The sequence below is a fragment of the Salarias fasciatus genome, chromosome 8, assembly GCF_902148845.1.
Source record: "Salarias fasciatus chromosome 8, fSalaFa1.1, whole genome shotgun sequence".
Lineage (NCBI taxonomy): Eukaryota > Metazoa > Chordata > Actinopteri > Blenniiformes > Blenniidae > Salarias > Salarias fasciatus.
Window position 1 is genome coordinate 4,668,227 of NC_043752.1, and position 20,928 is coordinate 4,689,154.

Genomic DNA, 20,928 nt, shown 5'->3' on the forward strand with positions numbered 1-20,928 from the left:
GCCGCACCTCGGGAGACGTGGATGCGAGGCGGCTGAAACCCCCGGCGGAGCTCCTCTGTGACTTCACACGGCGTCTAAGAGCCGCTGTGAGACTCGCTCCTTCACACATGAGAGGCCGGGGAACATGCATTGTATCTGAGAAGTGCCGCGCTCTGCGGCAAACTCTCTAATTTACAAAGAAGCCAAAAAGAGAAAAATCATAAAAGAACAGAGAGAGACCAAGGTTCTGGGCTCTTCTGTGAGCCTCAAATTCAACAGAAAACTTGAAAAACCAGCTGTAATGTTCAACGTTACTGTTTAAATACAAAGTTAATACAGTTCTGGAGGCAGAGCCCTGTTAGCATTAGCAGTACGGTCAGTATTAGCATTAGCTGAAGCCTCTGTCTTGTGCTGCCAACCCTTATTAAAGTATTAATGAAGCAGTTTCCCTCGTGTGGCGCCTGAAGAAGCATGAAAATAATGTGAAAAACTTGCTTCCACTCATAAACGGCATTAATGGATTTCCTGTGTCTGTGAGCAGCTTCTGTCTCTGCTTTCGTCTCACTGTGTCTCTGCAGGAGATCTTGGCTTTCTTTAAATGAGTTTCTCATTAGCAGAGTGCAACAGCTTCCTGCTCTTTAATCCAGCTTTCTGCAGCTTCCTGCACTTTGATCCTGCTTCCTTCACTTTAACGCAGCTTCCTGCAGCTTGCTTCATTTTAATGCAGCTTCATGCACTTTAATGCAGCGTCCTGCAGTTTCCTGCACTTCAGTGTAGCTTCCTGTACTATTACACAGCTCCCTGCAGCTATATGCAGGTACACTGTATCCAAATAAAACTAGACAGACAGATAGATGGATAAGCACTAAAAAAAGTAAATAAAGAAAAAAAATTTGATCAAACTAAGAGTCAATGATCTAATAATAAATCGAAATAATGAATTGAAATTAGTAATGACCTCAAGAATAAATGAAACTGAATATGAAGCATTTAATAAGTTTTAATTAGACTATTTCATGTGTTTTTCTTCTAACGTTGTCAAGAAAGTTTGCTTTTAACCTAATGTCGGAAATCAAAAGCTTTCTGAGCTTTCAGAGAAATAAACACACGAATCAGTGACACATCGACACGCAGCCATTCTGTTAAACTGACCTTGTTCGCTCAATGTGAATATTTGTTCATTTTCGAGAGCATAATGAGAAAAAAACAAAAAAAAAGCTAAATCCACTCATCTTTTTAGATTTTCTTTGAGTGTGTGTGTGTGTGTGTGTGTGTGTGTGTGTGTGTGTGTCATTATATTGAACTCAGCCAGCATACAAAATCTATAAACTCTTAATTAACCGGTTGAGTAACAGATCCGACACTTGAATGCATCTTTAAGCTGGTCTGAATAAAAGTCCACAACCTGGAGTTTAATGAGCAAATTCTCCAGCGTTAACAGGATAATCAACACATTAACGTCAAATGAAGAAATGCACGTATTGATATGTGTGGACGAAATCCAGCTCCTTCTCACAGTTATGCTTTTGTCTGTGTTTACCTCGGTATAAATGGAATTTCAATTAGGAAAATTGCTGTGATTCCCAAACAAGAAAGATCTAATTATGCTCTATTAAAGGTTTGTGATGATCTGGTAATAAAACATCGAGGATTCAGTCGTCCGGAAAATAATATTGTACTTCGAACTTTCTGTGTGTTTGAGTGTATAATTTAGCATGATTGATAGAGGATCCTGGTCAGTCAGCTCTTAAATACATATGCTGGAAATATTCTCAGTGAGAAGACGCGTTTCAGAAAACCTAAGCTGTGTGTGACAAATAGGTCAAAGGTCAATAATTCCATCGCCCAGTACTTTCCACAAAAAGTTATACACACTTATATTTTCTCCAGATTTGAAGACTGTGGCTGCATTTTGACAGAATAAAATTGTAAACGGCTCCAGAACACGACAGCTCCTCTCACGTCGCGTCACGTCTCCTTCATCCTCCCTCCTCCGAGTCTCAGGACCGAATTTAAGATTCTGCGGACCATTTTCAAAGCTTTCAAACTTTTGGATCCAGTTCACAGTGCGGAACTTGTGACATCTGCTGCGTCGGAGCTCATCTGGTGAACAATGAGACTCGGTTTGTCAGACGAGCCTTGGCAGGTTGAATGAGATTTGAATCTTTCTCGGAGACGCGGATCATCTGATGAGTCTCAGATTATTCAGTTAACCTTGGATTGCCAGAACAGCCCCGGATCATCTCATGAGTTTCACATCATTTGGTTAACCTCCGATCGTCACACGAGTCTTGGATTGTCCGTAGAGATTTAGATCGTCCAAAGAGAGTCAGATCGTTCGAAGAGAGGCGGATCGTCCAGTGAGTCTCAGATTATGCAAATCATCTTGGATCGTCCATTAAACTGCTGCACAGTCTCCCTCCCAGCTGGACTTTCAGTTGTTCAATACACCGAGGACAAGACAGGATCAGATTTTTTCTAACAGAGTTTAAAAGCGCCTTCTAATCCACATGCGGATATATGTTTCATAAATGTTTCAGTGATTCAGGCATTTCTGGACTTCTTTGAAATTCATCGTAGTCTCAAATTTCAATCAGGTTTAGAGATTTTAGAGTCCCAGAGGGTTTAATGGTGCTTAAGTGGTCATTCTTGAGTTTGGGAAAGGCAGAGTTAGACACGTTGTCACAGTAGTGCAGAAACATTGTTTTATATATGAATAAAGACATTATTATTCATGATAAAATGTTAAGCAGAAATGGCGGTCCTCACTTTCTCAGTCTATTTAGTTGGGACTGTGTATGTACTGAGAGTAAGATCTTGTGTGTGTGTGTGTGTGTGTGTGGATGTGTGTGTGTTTCCTTGTGCGTCTTCAGTCTAAAAGCACTTGGAATACATTAGCGTGGGGAAGCGTTGCATTGTGGGTCGCCGCCGCTCTCCCGAGGCGTCCTGCGACGATGATTCATGAAAGTTGACTTCCAGTGTTTGCAGCGAGTGCCTGTGAGAGCTCCATAAATCAGCCGAGGCCTGGGGGGAGCGGTGCCGTGCCGTGCCCCCACTCCGTCCCCCACCCCCACTTCCTCCCACCAAGCCGCTCGGGGTGACGACTCCATCTCGCCCGTAATTGCGCAGCTTAACCGGCGGAGCATGTTCGGGGTAATTGGACGCACACGCCTGCTTAACGGCGGCGGTGGATAAGCGGCTGTGTATTCTTCAAGGTGTAATCACCGGGACGGCGGCGTTCTCAGTGAGGTTCGGTGCAAACACGAAAGAAGGCGCCGCCGGCCGGCGCCGACTCGGCGCTTTATCTTCGCCACATCAGAGCCGTGATGGGATCATCGGAGAGGATGCTGGGAATTCCTGCCGGCCGTCCCGTTCTTATGTCAGACGGAATAAAACCGAAGTTAAACATTTAAGTGAACACGCTAGCACGACTTCTTCACGACTCCGGAAATGGACAAACTGGTCACATCAGGCCGAGTTTAGTTGACGTTCCAAGTGAAAAAGAATCTGTGTTGCATTTTCGTTGCAAAAAAGCTTCACATTTACACAACAACATTTTGAAAATTACGTCATTTACATAAAAGCCTGCATGTACAAAAGTTACTTTATTAGTTACTTCCAATAGAAAATCCAGTTTCTTGGAGAAATTCATTATAATGTAACCTGCCTGCAGCATCGTAATAGCATTTAGAGGAACTAAATACATTTTCCATCTGATTTTTCATCTGGAAAGAACTGTAAACTGAAGACAGGTCACCACTTCATGCTTTTATTTACTCGATACTGAGAGTTACACCTTTAGTTTCCTTGCATTTTCTCACTTTCTTGGATTTGACCCAACACAACTTCACTTCAAACCACCGGCGGCCTGAAGAAACTCATCACACTCTCTGAATGGAGCTCTGGCAGCTTTTTTTCTCGCCTCTCAAACCGCGTCACGATGGTTTTCCAGCTGCTTTTTAAAGTCGACGTCTCCACGCCGTCGGCGGCGCGGCCGGCGGCTCTGATCCACGCTGACTGCGTCTTTGTCTGCGTGACAGCCGCCCGGCTCGGGCTCTTATCAGTTCACCGCACCGGTCACCTCAAAGTGCCTCAGACAGACGTGACCTCGGACCTCGTCTGTGTACCAACAGTTTTATCTGTGCTCGCCACAAAGAGGCGGCAAGCCGGGGGGGGGGGGGGGGGGAGTTCAAACAGCTGGTGTGTTATCCACACATCCATGTCTCCCACAACACGGAGGCTGACGGTGAAGCTCCGTCCCCCACAGCTGCACCATCAGCCCCAAAGAGGGTGGAGGTGGTGGAAGCTTCTTCAGGCATCTATTGCTAGCTGTGGAGTATAATGCCCTTCCAGTTTAACATCAGCATCAAGAGAGAGTAACAGCTGGGGCTAATGTGACTGAAAGTGTTATATCTTTTATGGAAACAGCATAAGTTCAGGAATAAGGTCTACTCATGTGTGTCCGTGTCACGTAAAAATCATCATCCCCCCCCCTGTCCGTGTTGACAATTGCAATGGCTGCCAGACGGACCGTTCCAGCCCAAGCAACAACCAATATGGCCAGAGACAGAAATGACCAATGACATGCGTGGAACGCGTATCGGCGTGAACTCAAAACGTCTGCGGACAGGGCCAATGCGGTCTGTGGACTCACAATGCGGAAAGTATGGAAAAGCCTTTAATGAGACACTCAGCCTCCAGCAGGCAAGAGTTTAAAGAAATTGTAACTTGTGCGACAACAGCTTCAGTTAATGCTAATGACAGCGACTGTGCAAACAGGCTAATGCTAATGTTACTCCGAGTGGAACATAAAGCTGTCAGGAGGATCAAGTCAAGAAAGTTAATGCTACGACAAATGAAGTGGAATGTCTTTCACGTTACCATTTCTTATGCTGCAAACAGGAGAACTTTTAATTTAAGCAAACTAACTTCTGAAATTAATTAAAACATGGCTAAAGTCAGAATGATTCTAGTTCCAGCAAAAGAAAACCCCTACAAGAAAAAATGAAGGCTAACACATGAGCAGTTATGCAGATTTCCACGTTTCGAATAGTCTGAAGAAGACTTCACGCACGGTGTCACACAGCCGGGGGACTTCAAATCAAAAGATGTTCACAAAGGAGGAACTTCAGCAGGCGCCTCCGAGGGGGTTATCGGTTTTTGTTCCCCTCGCCGAGACTTCAGGAGGGAGATCTGACGCCAGCACCTTTTGTTTTAAATGTCAGCCTCTTCCTGCTCTCCCGCTCGGCTCATCAGTATGCACAGGGATCAAAATGCTTCCTCCACAAAGATGAGCCACTCCAAGGTATCTCCCAAACTGACGGTTTTTATCCTGAAACTGCTCAAAAAAGACAAAATATCAACAGAATACCTCCAGAGTATGGCTGGTAGTGATATATGATATATGGACGGCCAGAAGGGGTCGATATTTGTGTCTTGCTTTCAAAAAATTAAAAAATATTTTGGGGTATTACATTTTTGAATATATTCATTAAAAATAGCACAGCCGACAGTTATTTCTTTAAGGAGTTGATTCAAATCAGAATTTTTTTTTTATTAAGTTGATATATTATGTTGGGAAAAATACCCCCAAACATTTCAACAAGCTTCAAGTTTCCAAAAATATTAGGTCATTAAATGTGGAACGTATTCACAGTAAAAATTGTTGATTATCATCAATTAGTTTGTTTTTCCCCCCAATCGAGGAATAAATTTAAAATCTTATGACTGCTGCTTTAATCCTAAAGAGAGAAGCAAAAATAAAGAACTTTAATGAGACAAAAATTTCAGCAGCTAATTACTCAAGAAGGGTGCCATTTTATTTATTTTGTCACACAAAAAAAAAAAACTTCAAAGGAAACAAAACAGAATTTGAATCTGGCAAAAGTGACCCAGACAAAAACAACAGAGTTGATAAATGGGGTGGATGGATGGACCAAATGCAACATGTTCACCTTTTTTTTTTCTTTAGCAAAACAATTTTTTTTAAATGAGCTCTAAGTCACCTTGTTGGCTGAATTTGGATTTCTGCCGTCTTCAACACTTCAGACCTACAGAGGTCGATCATGTCTCGTTTCAGTGGTCAAAGATGAAGTTGTGTACCAAATGTTTTGGTATGAACATGCATACAGCACGCCAAGTTCAGATCTCTGTCTGTGAGTGATTGACAGCAGATAACCAGTGTGCATGCGGTGTGTGTGTGTGTGTGTGTTTTGTTTTTCGTTTCGAACTCACAGTGACTCAGTCTGCACTCGATCGGAGAGATTTAAAGAAAGAAACCAGGAGGAGAAAAGACGGACTGAAAGCCTTCAGGAGGATCTGACGCCCACAGAGCCCAAGAAGCTCCGACGCAGTCAGCAAAACTCACATCACCAGCCAGGGCCGAGCTTACATGTGTGTATGCGTGTGTGTGTGTGTGTGTGTGTGTGTGTGTGTTCTGTGGGAAGCAGTGAAGCAGGAAGTGGCGTTCGGCCCCGGGGCCTGGTCTCTGTGTCCTTGTGGATATCTTTCATCCTTCCTTATCTCGCTCTCCTTCTTTTCCACCCTTTCGCATCAGGACCCTCCGCAGACACACACACACACACACACACACACACACACACACGATCAGGAACCGTGTCCACCTCGCTGACTCTGATTGGCTTCTGCATGTGAGCTTCAAGCACCCACAGTTTTCAGACTTTCACTTTCAAAATGTTTTTGATGTTAATTATTGAAAACTTGCATTTAAACAACCGAATAAATTAAATCATAGACAGATCGTTATATCGGTAGATCGATATCTTTTCATTCTTTTGTCCTCAAGCCGCTAATCCAAGCCGTCGATGAGCTGTGTGATCTATGTGTGTCCGACCGACGGCTTTAACATGTGCAGCCTGGATTCGCTGGGCTCGGTGATCCGCCGCTGTCGGATGTCACCGATCCGACAGCCGTGCGGGGGATCGGACGGCCACAGGAGAAACCCGGCGCTGACGGCACTTCACTGAGGAGTGTGCGCATTCCACCCCTCCAACATTTACATCGGGAAGCCTCTTGGCGCCCGCTCTCAGCAGCCGACCTTCACCGCCTTCAGTCTCCCACGTCGGATTTATTCCGCTCAGGTTCCGGCTGGATGTGCGACCCGTCGGGCTTTATTTGCCAACCTGGAGTTCACTGCCGCTTCAGAGTGGGAGCCGCTCATCAAAAATAACCAAAACATAAATTTTTATGTGCTGGAAAGAGTCCCAGTTGGTGCTTTAGATCCTCAGCTGAAGATGTTAAAAATAAAAAGTAACTTGTCGCTCCGACTGCAGTCAGAAAGAGGAACTAACAGCTAAAGCTGAAAGTGAGAACACCGAGTGAACACCTAACCCTAACCCCAAACAGCTAACGCTACACGAGCATGCTAACGCGTGGGCACGTGGATGGCTGCAGCTCGCTGAAGCAGGTGCGGAACTGAAGGCAGCAGAAGTTCCTGCTGGTTCCCATTACGCAACGCCACCGTCGAGTCTGCCGATCCGTGACGTCTGGCGGCGTCCCGTTTTGGTTTCTCCGACTCGAGTTCCGGTTCAGTGCGGCTGGAAGTGGCTGCTGTCAAAAATAGACCCGGCTCCCGTATTTTTAGAGGGGAGGCGAGCGGCGAGCCACTTCTGGGACGCCTCGGAGACGCGTCTGCAAGAATCACAACTGGATAAAAGATGAAGAGAACGGCCTCAATCAAGTCTGACAGCAACGTCTGAGTCAAACGGCAGACTTCAGCCTTGGTGGGCCGGCGTTTAGACACATTTCTGAATGAGATACTGGTTTTACTGACCTGGTTCCTAGTTCCCAGCTGCCTTAATAACACTAGAATGCTGCTTCCAGACTCCTTCTCACACACACAGTGAAATCATCTGAAAAAAATGTTCTATAAGTGGATCTCTATTTATTTGCTTCATTGGCAACAATAACCGATTTACGTTCAAGTCTTTTGTAGCTTTAACTAAAGATGCTTCGACAAAATCGCACTGAAACGTGTCTTTGCTTCAAAAACCCTTCGGCCAAAAACAGCTTTTTATAAGACAGAACAAGAAGATGAACGCATACATCAAGGATATGCAAACTATTAGAGGAAAACCAGATAAAAAGTGTCAAGAAATTAGAAGAAAAATCCAAAAATAAAATGATCAAAGCAGGACTGAAACTAAGAAGGAGAGTTGAAATTAAAAAAAGAAAGTAATTAGAGGAGCAGGAAAGTTTTCAGGGGTGGGGAGAAAAAAAAAAAAAAAAAAAAAAAGACAAAAAGGACCATAAAGTGGAAGATTAAAGACTGGACGAGACAGGAGAGAGGAATAAGGAAGTAAAGAGGAAGTGAGAGAAAATGAAGCATCACATTCCAACTCATTTCTCCTCTCATTACACAGCTATTGAGCTGAGCCGGACGGGATCATAAGAAGACAATTAGACTAATTTGTTTGAATTGAAAAGCCAGTTAAAGAATTAGCGAGCGGCGCTGGAAAGTTCATCACATAATATCCGCATGGCGAGGCGGCGGGTCGGGGTGGAGCGGGGGGAAGGGGTGCAGGTCCCGGGTGATCCCAGAACTTTAAAAAGCTTTGTTGGTGTTCGAGAACAGTTTAGACTGAAGAAAAATGCAGACATCCTTACATCCGGTGATTTCTGAAAATTATTCAAGGACATTTCAGACCGTTGGAAAATCTTGGATTCGGTTGTTTACATACATGTTTATGCAATGTTTTCCCACAGGTTGAGCAGTCCTTGAACACACCACCAAAATCAATAATTTGTTGCTGATTTATGAAGATGCATTCATGGACATCTCAAACTGCAGGAAATATGTTTCATAAGCTGATTTTTTTTTTTTTTTTTTTTTTTTTTTAAGAGATATATTCAGACAGTCACAAGTGTGGATGTTCGGAGTTTGATAATCATAAAGATGCGTTCAAGGCCATCTCAGCAAAATGATTGTCGCCCTGCTTGTACAACAAAGAGAAAAAGAAGAAAGCGGAATATTATAGGCTTCTGATTGCAGTTTGGGGAAATACAAAAATGAGGAATCCTACATAACAGGCTCATTTTAAAGTGGAGTGCGGAAAATAAACTACAGCAAATCTCCTCCATGATGACAGCTTCTTCTTTGTGATCATGAGTGTGAGTTTGTTCAATCGGTTGTTGAAAATGTGGTCGATTTAACACCAAATTGGACTTTTTTTTTTCCTCTCGAATGAATAAAGTGCAGGTGAGCGTATTTCATACACCGGCACATTTTAAAAAAACAACGTATCAGCGAGCAGCCCTGAAATCCCACTGTTATTTACTGATTGCAGCTACTTATTGATGTTGAGAGCACATCGCTCGGCACCTCGTTGGAGACGGAGTTAGCTGTGGAATAAATATGTCTTCATGAACTGTTGACTAACCTTTTATTTTCACATCGTCCTCATTAGGCGCTTTGTTTTTTTTTTTTTTCTTTACTTTAAATATAGAAACAAACACAAGTTACAAGGACTGAATGAAGGAAAAGTGACAGAGTGAAAATAAAACAGCCACCACACACACACAAACACACACACACACACACACATACACACACACGGGTGTGAATCCTTCTCTCATTACCCATAATCCACTACAGGCCGGGCTGTCAGCGGAGCCTCTGAGGACCGAGGATCATGGGAGCTCTGAGAAAGGTCAAGGCGAGTAAGAAAGCAGCTGGGCAATAATCAACACACACACACACACCGTTTACTTACAGACCGATTATGTAAAACTGCACACACACACACACACACACACACACACACACACACACACACACACACACACACACACACACACACACACACACCTGACCAACACTATTTCTCAAACTAACCCCCTATTATCCATCTTTCTCCTCCCAATTTATTCTCCCTCCAGTCTGCCGCTCCTAACTCCTCGCTCTCCTCCTCTCTCCTCTTCCTCCTCCTCCTCCTCCTCCTCGATCTCACCTCTTCCAGTATCCGTCTGGACTCAAACCGTGACGCCGCCCGCATGACAAACAGCGGCAGCTCCACTCGGCTGAGCTTTATTTAATCAGCGTGCGCTCTGTGTGGGTCACAAAGCGCCTTCCACTAAAAGCAGCCACGAGCGCAGGACGGACGGGAAACGGCACTGAAGTTCCACTCTGCACTGTCTGAACGTCTAGGCACAGTAAGGCACGTAAGGCACAGTGATGCAGCGGTTAGCACTATCACATTGTATGTTTGAATCCCATGCTGATGGCACATTACATCCACCACATTTTGGTTCGAGTCTGAGGTCAGCTGAGGTGCAATTTCAGGAATTTGTCAGAGTAAAAGAAATCAAGGCGACCGGTACAGTACCTGTGCTGTTTGACCTCGCTTCAGATAAAGTTTATCTCACCAGAGAAATCCTCCGTATACGTCCACCGCCTGCCGTGACCTGTGAAGGTCGAGAGCGTCGGGCGGACCAACAAACGAAATGAGGGCTAATTAAGGCAGTTTGCGTCGTCAGTAACGGAGAGCGGAAGGCCGCCCTCCCGGTTCACGTGGATCAGACTCGCCGTCTCGTCCGCACGCAGGACTTAAACTCCACGACCTTTACCGGAGCCGCGCATCCGGCTAATTAAAATGCACAGGAACACAAATGGCTCCATTAATGTTAATGGCTCCGGCTTCACTGCCGCTGCACAGTGTGTGTGTTTATTCTCTTTATGATGACGTTAGCACGTGATAAACTGTTCGCTTGTCACTCCTGCAGCTGCTCTCTACCTTTTCGTGGAGGAAGTGACCATGTTCAGTAACTTGTGCATCACTTCAGCATACTTCCTCTGTTTATCTCAGCTAAATAGCATTAGCATCATGTATTTGGGTACAACATGCTACATAAGCATTACTTTGTCTGTATTTCTTTCTGCTAAGTAGCAATATTATCAGTTATTACAGCAATATTTCTATCACAAATACAGCAAATGAACATGATTCCAATCTACACTTTCTCCCGTCGAGTGTTAGAAATAAAAACTAATCACACTGAAAGCTGTACTTCCTGCATTAACCGTTTCAGATCCAAAAATACCGAATGAACGTCAGAAAAGTGAGGGTTTGCAGCAGATGAGCCAATAGGAAGCCTCCGTGAGCTCATCCTCTCAGCTTTAATCAACACATACACGCCTGGTAATGATGGCGTGGAGAAGCCCGTCACGCTCCTCCACAAGAAGTCGTATTCTTTACGGGTCTGACAGAAGTGTGAAGAGTCAACACGCTATTGATCCCGTCACACTCCCCGTCGCTGCTTTAATGGGCCCATTAGCCCCAGGAGGAGAGTTTTTACTGTGTGCTCTTCATCTCACACACTCTGAACATTTTCTCTTCTTGCGTGGTGAAACATGGCAAAGAATCAATAAATGAATGAATTTCAACATTTATGATGTGCAAAGCTTCAAACCACATTGGAAAAATATTTAAAAACTCCTTTTTCTAAATCATAACCTAAAAAGAAAAGAAAAAATCTGTTTGGAAACAAAACAACAAAAACAGGCAGCAACACTTTCGCAGTACTACTTTTCACCACAAGATGGTGTAATGAGCACCTTTAACTCTGTATTCAGTGACTCGCTGCTGCCATCCAGAGCACGAACATGGAATCACATGAACACTGCAGCTTGACCGAAGCTCGCTCCATGAAAACAAACACATTTCTGTTTTCTTGTTCGCTCTGTGGCCTCCAGCTGTGCAGGTTTGTTCAGGCAGCTAAATATTGGCTGAGGCGATCAGAGGCGGAAGATGAAGATGCTAAGTATTTGTGTATACATCATACATATGTGTGTGTGCATGTGTCTGATTTCGAACAGAAGAACAATCATTTAGCAGCATTAGAGAATGTCCCAGGTCTTTACCACGGCGCACAGTCATTACCATTTCATACATTAATGCTTTGTTTTCTTTCATGTCCCAATTTTCACATCGCTGTGTGCACCATGAAAACATCTATTCATCCGCCACCATTATCAGTGGCCGTTACATCCCCATTATCACCCTCATCATCCTCTCCTCTCTGTGCAGACACACAATCGTCCTCAGCCATCAACACCGACGCAGTCTTTGTCAGCAGGGTGAGCATTAACACGTTCAGCAGATCAAAAATCCACTGAATACAGTCTGTCAGCTCTTTTTCCAGGCGACGCCCCCGAGCTGCCCCCGCCCCCACCCTCGATGAAGCAGCAGTTAATAAAAGGAATATTAGGAAAAATCACAATTCACGGTTGCATGAAATGAATTTAGGTTTCAACGCTGCCCCCTATTTCCTAGTCAGAGACTAGACCAGAGAAAACCTGCACTGATTGACAGCAGATCAGGGCTCAACGCTGCCCCCTAGCTGCTTCAACGTAGAATAGATTAACATTGGAGCTCCATGCTGCCTCTGAACTATCTCTGCAAACCAGCAAGTATAAATGCAAAAATGGAGTTGAAACTATACATATTTCAACATTACAGGCAATCATAGCTCAACACTCCCCTCTAGCTGGTTCTTTACAGAATTACCATTAAAAATATATATATATTTTTTTATTATACAATGACTCTCAGTGTTAACCAAACAGAATAAATCAGCAAATACACAAAAACAATAGCAAATCACAGCTTTATCTGCATGAAACAAAACAGCCAGGAGAGGTGAAGCAGGGCTCGCTCCTGCCCCCTGGTGGCCCGGGTACATTATGAGCCAGGAGAGAATGAAGACAAGCTCAGAGAAAGAGTGAAAGAGCAGCGGGAGGCGAACAGTTCGGGATTTAAACAGCACAGACCGCCGGGTCATTAGCTGTGAGGAAACAGCAGCAGCAAACATCTAAAGCTTAACAGTCCAGGGAAGACGAAGAGGAACGCCCACGACACACACCCAGAGACAGAGGTCCTTACCTTCCTGCACCGCCTGGAACGGGTTGTTGGGCTCGATGAGTTTGATGGAGTGCGTGATCTTCTCGCTCTGCAGGATGTCGTCGCTCAGACTGAGGTCCGACACGGCGAGCTGGAACACCTCGTCATCCCGCAACGCGTTCTCCTCGAATATCGCTCCTGCAGGTGGACACAAACAGGAAGCCCACTCACCCAGACGATCCACTGTTTCTCTTTCCTTCTTCTCTGGTTTCCTTTCTCACTTCATCCTTAAATAACTTTCCCATTTTAATCTTTTCTTTGTTTACTTCCCAATTTCACTTCCTCATTTGCGTCTCGCCGTTTCATTTGATTTCTCTCATCCTTTTCTATTTTTCGCCCCCATTCGATTCCCCAACTTTACTTCCTTCTGGTCTCACTGTCAACTTATTTACTTTTTCCTCCTTCCAGTTCTTCACTTCATTTTCCTACCACACCAATAATGGGTTGTACTTCTTAGTTTACTTCCTGTTTTTTAACCATTTTCCTTTCTAACTCAACAAACTGTAAAGATAGGAAACAACTTAAGAGTAAAAACATTTTAGCTTACAGAGACTCTTTGCAGTTTCCCATCATGCTTTGTGGTCAGTGTACGGAGTCACAGCTCGGAAATGATGTGAAAGTTGTGACCGGGTGTTATTTTTGTGGAGATAAGTGTGAGAGGAGCTCGACTATTTCCGCAGGAAATCTTTAACATGAACTTAAAAGAGCTTTTCAAACAGCTCTGCCACCAAAAGAAAAAAAAAAAAAAAAATCCCAACACGACTTTCTCATGAATCCTGAGACGTTATTCACAGGAGGAGATCAAACCGAGTCCCGGTCCGCTCACGATCTGAAGGGACCTGTAATCATGGCTGGGATCGCCATGGCAACATCACCATCGTCATCCTCATCATGCAGAAGCTTCATCTTTCATCAGAGCCTCTTCGCTTTAATGAAAGGCTGGAAGCTCCCACTTACACATCAGAAACCAACAAAGACGTCCAGGCGAGCCTGCGGTCGGTCATTATTTCAGATGACGCATCAAACATACGGTACATCCAGGTAAAACCCATCTTCATCAGATGGAGACAATATTCAGAAAATATCGCCGATATGGAGAAAAGGGGAAAACTTATATTGTTCTAATCTAAATCTACAAAAAATGAGATATGTTAGTATGAGGGAATATTTAAAATATCAAGAACTACAAATAATCAAGTCCAGAAACAGTCCATAACTACTGGAAAAGTTCAAAATTTGTTAATATTCATTCATTCATTTTCCAAGCCGCTCGCCCTTCAGGGTCGCGGGGGTCTGGAGCCAGTCCCAGCTCCTTTTGGGCGAGGTCGTAAAGTCCTTAAAAATGCATTCAAGAAATTAAATCCATAAAAACAGAAACCAATAAAGATATTAATGTGCAATAATAAATTGTATATAATAAAACAGAAGAATTTAAAAATGTATTAAATTGTGCTGGAGAGGCCACAGACTAAATCCTGGCTTGTGATTGGATAAAAGCCCTGCAGCTGTTCAAGACAGCAGCCAATGAGACGCTAGCTTTTAGAGAACGGCATGAATCCAGCCTGATGGGTGAAATCAGTGTTTCAGTTTCAGTAAAATCTGAATTGGCTACAGAGGAAAACCGCAGAAACGCGTCGAAATCTTCATCAGCGCCTCAGATTCTCTTCTCCCAGAGTCCGATTCCAGCGGGACACGAGGTCGGACCGCCTGCCCCGACTCGCTGTCACGCACAATTAACTAAAACCTCCGACAGGGAGGGATTTGGGGTGGGGGGGGGATCAGCTGGTGATCAATCAATCATCTGTTTGAAGGTTTCAATTAGTCCTGCTGCACCTGTCAGACGAAGACGAGGGAGAAAAGGTGAGGTTTATATTGCTGCTCCTCACAGCTGCTGAGAAGAGATTGCCTTTAATTAATGAGGAAGAGGAGAAGGAGGATCTGATCAGATGAAGATTCTTTAGTTCGTTCTAAATGGTTGATTTGTTCTTTCTGCTCTGAGTGAACGTCTTTCTCTTGTTGTCTTTTTGTTATTTTTCCTCCAAAAAGGTCAAAAACTTTGATTTCTGCATCTTAAACCAAACTTCTCCATTTCAGGCTCCGTCTTTTGCTCGTTCGCAGATTCAATAACTCGACCTTCAGGATTCACGCTTGGAAATGTCAAGTCATTGTTTTTATGGAGGAACAAACAGCTTCAACCACTGCGGCACTGTGCCACGATCATTCATTAGACTTTATTCTCAAGTCGATTATCATTTGTGAAAGTGTCTTCATAACAATACATTCTCAGGATTTCCTCTTTAATTTCTGTTCTGTCTCATTCTAAATAGTTTTTAACAATTTCACATTTTATTTCAACCTTTTGTCTCTACATAATTTTTTTGTTTTTTTATTATTAAACTAAATATGCAAGAATATTTTATTTAAATCAGTAATTTAACCTTTCTAGTTATTCTAGTCACCCTTCCTCTTCCTCCTCCTCATACTCACATTTTATCCCATCAACAGTGAAAACATGAATAAATATTTCCTTCACATGTAACCATATTTTCTGACTGACGGCAGTTCTGGGAATTACATTTTTTATATGTAATTCTGAAACTTCCTTCAACCCTTTTGTGGTCATTTAAATTCACGACTAGACATCGGTGTCTCCATCCTTAAGTTCCATTTAATTTAATCACATTGCTGCTTTTCTTTTTTTCCCCAATTTAAGGTGATTAATCTGTTTCTCAATCTCAATAAAAATTGACTTTCATAGAATTGTCACATTATTTACCTTTAAAGCGTTGTGTCGTTTCAACCAGAGCCGTTTGAAAATGTGTTTCTTAATCACGTTCATAATCAAGTTCATAATAAACATGAGAAGCACGTTCTGTGGGAATATTGGAAAAATTAATGAGGAGGTGAAATTCTGCATCTTGTTAACCTAAAGCAGTATATGTCAAATTAAATAGAATAGAGGGAAAAAAATTAATTATAAATGTTCATCGATGTAGGCGGGCACCAAAATGAAGTACCAGAAATGAACACATGGTAGAAATCTAGTAATCTCGTAAAATGCTTCTTGCTGGTGTAATTTGTGTTTCTGCACAAAAAGAAGCAGAAACTGACTCCAGGTCTGGATTGTGGAGAATTGTACCTTAAATTCTACTGAAATGTATTTACTAATCTGAGTAGCTGCTGTGTTCAGTCTCGCTGGGTGAAAGCATCACGAAGATCCATCAACTCAATGTGTTCATCTCTCCTTTCTGAAATGTGGAAGGCCCCATTTAAATGATGATTTCAGTTAAAATGCATCATTTTCGCAATTTTCTTACAGGAAAGATTCACGTTTATGTACAAGGTAGCGTTTTGACAACAAGGTCCGTTTAACTGAAACGAACCTTTGAAAAAAAAATGCTGAAAATGAAGTTAGCATGCTGTTTGTTTTTAGTGATGCCACCACACACTGTCAGCTTTAAAATGACCAAGTCCAGGAGAGAATATGGACCAGGACCAGGAGAACATGGACTGGGAATCATGACGCTCTGGAGTTAAACGTTGTTGTCCATCTGCTCACGCTCGTGCAGTTTCCACGGAGGAAGAGTCTGAGCATTTTCAAAAAGTTCAATTTTTTTTGGGGGGGGGGAGGGAGGTACTCAAAAAGTTGCTTTCAAGCGGTTGTCGTGTCAACGTCGTAACAGTGGGTTGCAGCAGCCGAGCAGAGGTGCAGCAGCCGAGCAGAGGTGCTCTGCGACGCGCCACTCGGTCTCTCCCCAACTCCAATTCACCGCCACAGCTTTTACTGCTATCTGCTTTCTCTTAAAGAGAGGAAGAGGGAGCCGGAGTCTGATCTGAAAATCCATCAGCGTGATTGTAAAAGCTCTCGGTGAGGAAGAACACGGCGAGCTGCTGGTCTTAATCACCAACCTCCACCACCACCTCCTCCTCCTCCTCCTCCTCGGCTGCGGCACAGATGTGATGCGCTGACACCAGAACAAGGACTCTGAATCTGATTAGAGATGATTTACATCTCTGACAAATCTGCTGCGCCGTCAGAACGACGGACACCGGGCTCCGCTCTGCCCGCTGTTAAATAAAGAGGCTGCCAGTCATCTTTACTACAGAGAAACACTCACCGCCATTCACAAAGTGCCCCTCTGTTCGCCGGCTTCAAAATTTGGAGTCCGACTCCGTTCTGCCGTCTCTGATTACCCAGGTAATCGACGGACGTCAGCTCGCCCGGTCAATGCGTCGTCCTTTAATCGCCCTCTTGGAGGCAAATCCATTCCTGTTAAGGGTTTAATGAGTGGCGATACGTTGAACTGCCCTCATGCCCGTGTGGAACGTGGATACAAGAGGCGTTTCCAAAACTTTTAGGTTTTCCGTCACCGTGGACTCTGCAGGCCTGACGCTTCGGTCCCAACTTACTCAAAACCTGCTCATTCATGTAAACAGATCCGTTGAGTTTCGATGTGATTTCCCAAGCCTGCATTTAAACAAAGGTGACCAGAACCACTTGCATCGGCTCCCAGCTCTGAAACCAGTTTGGTGGAAAAAGATTAAAGATGGAACTTGAGTCAACAACATATCTTTGAATAAAGTTAGCGACTAAAAGTCAGGTGGAGCCAGCTGAGGAAACGTCTCTTAAACTGCTCAAAACTAGACATCATCAACATGCAAACATTTTCGACTTCCTCAACTACATCAGTCCATGAGCACGAACTCCTCCAAGTATTTTCTGCCATCTGGAACATAAACCTGATCATCTATATTCATGAAGGCGAAGGTGCCAAGCGGACAGTGTGTGTTATCTGTGCACGTCTGTCAGACGCCGTCCTCAGTACATCTTTCAGATCCTACACATGTGCACAGTTTGTACTTATGTTAAATTAGCCTCAAAGCTATGCTGTCAGAGTGAGTTGGTACAAACATGCATGATGCAACAGTCTGAACATTTCGCTGTATTTTGAACCAGAAAGCTTCATTAAATTTGGCTTTATGTTGAGATTGTTGTATTTGTCTGCACTAACTGTTTAGTTTTGTGAAAATTGACATTTTTCATCTCATATGCTCCGAGAAAAATCTTAAAGTTTCAATTTAAAGATTAATATAGCTCTATTTTACCAGTCCGAACTTCAAAAACACTCCTTTAACTGCTTATTTTTCAAGTTTAAGTCAAAAACAGGCCTGTAATTAATTGCCTATAGAAGTGCAACCTCTTTGAACCTTTTCCCATACTTCACAAGCAGACTGTCCAAATTGCTTTCAGTCTTGGAACATTAGGCCAGGTTTTATCCAGAGCCAGTATAAAAAATAAATAAATAAAAAATAAAAAACACTTATCAAGGTCTTTCCCTCAGCGTTACATCCAAAAACACGTCTCTGAATAACTGACATTACAAATGCGACCTTGTACTGGAAGTTCTTCACAGATGATCCCAAGCCTGAGACCAGCATTCCACCACATTTTTTTATATAAAGCAACATGGTGATCTTCTTCATCTTTGAAGACGTGAACGTTTTGTTCAGCCTCTCATCGTGAATGTAGGAAAAGCTCCTTTTAGCAGCCCTGCAGCGGATCTGTTACGAGCAATTAGCCTCCGTCTTCACTTTGCTTAAATACGGTAAATTATTCTGATCCTGTGCCAGGTTATCTGAAGAGAAATGAATAATGTGAAAGTTTAAAAAGTTGCAAAACACGATGCATCACAACAGCAGCGAGATTTATAGCAAGCTAGATTTTGGACGACATTCTCCCCCGCACCCAGTCCCCGAGAAGCAGCGGGCCCGCGGCGACTACCGCCGAGCTATTATCATAATTAAACATCCCAATAAGTGATGTCTCAGCTCTGTGACCTGCAGAACTGTGCTTTCTGTGCAGAACTGCACAGAAAAATCACAACAACTGATCTTACAGGGAAAGGCACAGCCGGTAACGCTCAGACCAATGCGACACTCATATGGTACAATACCGTATCAATATTGACATGATATGATACCAATACAATGTATTGGTACTGTATGTTTACAGAAGTGTCAATAAGTGTTGAACCACTTCAGAAAGTCTTGAGCCGTTTGTTGTTAAACAGACTCTGTTCATTAGGCCTGAGTCACTGGTAACAGTGTTTAACTTGAAGATGAAGTGAATCTTAAGAACTCCACACTTGATTAACAGGTGCTGCACAGACCATCTCACTGCACACCCTACCTGGTTAACTCACTCGCTTCCTGCAGCTGCTCTCAGTGCAGGACCCCACTGGACCATGTGAGCTGCCCCCTGACCTGCCTGACTAGAACATAACATGTACATTACAACACTGATCATGTTCTGAAAGCTGTAATAGCTGTAAATTTAAGATTCTAAATGTTTTTAAGTGAAATTCGAACTTCAATAAGACTTTACTTGTGTTTAAAATAATCTAAATTGTATTGACATTATTCGAGTTTAATTTAGTTAAGTTCATTTCCACTATGCAGATCTTAAATAATTCGGTTTGAACGTTCAGAACATAGATAATTCATTTAGGGTTACAAATGGCAGATTGTGTTTCATTAACATGAGGATTATGAGTAGTCCTTGAAAAGTGTTCCCCCTGTAAGAGGTCCCTGGATCCAAACAGTTTGACAACCCTGGCTTATTATGCGCAAGCTAGGTTTTAATTTGTCAAACATGGAAACATTTAATAATTACATGGGATTATCTGCTGTTAGCTGGAGCTAACTAGCTGTTACTACTAGCGGTTATCAATACTTACATTCTTGAAAAACCTTCTTATATCCATCTTTCATCCGTTAATCTCCTGATCCTGTTTTCTTCGGCTGTTTGTGCTTCAAAGGCGCCGCCGCCTGCAGGTACCGTCTGACTGTGCGGTCAGAGGGAAAACCTGGACTGGATTCTCAGTGAGGTGGTCGTTCTCTATATGAACAACTGGAATGGATTCAAGGAAGGGCTCTGCAGCTGACGCTGTGAAGTGAGGGGAAACTGACAGATTGATCATATTTAAGTGAATAATGAAAGGTTATATGATTACTTATTTAAACTCATTTTCCCACCACTTTATGTAGAATTTTTTTTTTTTTTTTTTTTTTTTTAGATAAAGCAGCACCAAAGTATTTATGGAGGCTTAAGAATGTTTTAGGGGGAAACAGCCCGATGACAATATTAACATATGATCTGATGAGGTACTAGTGATGGGAATTCCGGCTCTTTTTAGGGAACCGACTCTTTCAGTTCGGCTCACTAAAAAGAGTCGGCTCTTTTGGCTCCCAAACGGCTCTTCAGATTTTTTTTTGTTGCTTTAATCGATATATTACCAATAATAATGTAACGTTATGCACAAAATGAACTAATAATTAATAAAAAAAAATGTATTATACTACTATATTATGATAGCCTTTATTTTTTCACTCTGCAGTGAACTTTCAACTAATTTAACCTTTTAACTTTTTTACACGAAGCAACTTTAAAGTCAAGCAACACAGAATTCCTGAAAAACACATGACACAACAAAATGTAAATTACAAATATTTACTTTTCAGTGCAACAACAAATAAACTATGAAATACAAGAATAAACTTTTAGCTTTTTTATACTTAACAGATTTAAAGTGAAACACAGGATCCCTGAAAAACACACGAAATATAAATTTAAATGGTAAGTGGACTACACTTGTATAGCGCTTTTTACCCTGCATGACAGAGCCCAAAGCGCTTCACACTGCAATATCACATCAACCTGTTCACACCATACTCGGTGGTGGTAAGCTACTATTGTAGCCACAGCTGCTCTGGGGCAGACTGATTTACAGATCTACAAAAAAATAAATTCTCAAATACAAACAATTTTAGCTTTTTATACACTCAACAAATTTAAAGTCAAACAACAACACAGAATCCCTGAAAAAAATTCAAAACAACAAAATAAAAATTACAAATATTAACTCTTCAATGCTATAAATAAACTATAAAATACAAGAACTTCGATTTACAATTCAACTTTTGACCAATTTAGACTGAAACAACACAGAACCCCTGAAAAACACGCAAAAAA

General features: G+C 42.7%; 1 protein-coding gene across 2 annotated transcripts in view; it reads right to left on the bottom strand.

The window, feature by feature from the left end:
- grid1b (glutamate receptor, ionotropic, delta 1b) overlaps nt 1-20,928 on the bottom strand; it is a 364,457-nt gene that overhangs the window by 328,472 nt on the left and 15,057 nt on the right. For both annotated transcript variants that reach the window (XM_030097441.1, XM_030097440.1), the window contains exon 2: nt 12,879-13,034. In XM_030097441.1, coding sequence (XP_029953301.1) covers nt 12,879-13,034 — 156 coding nt within the window. The remainder of the gene's footprint in view (nt 1-12,878; nt 13,035-20,928) is intronic.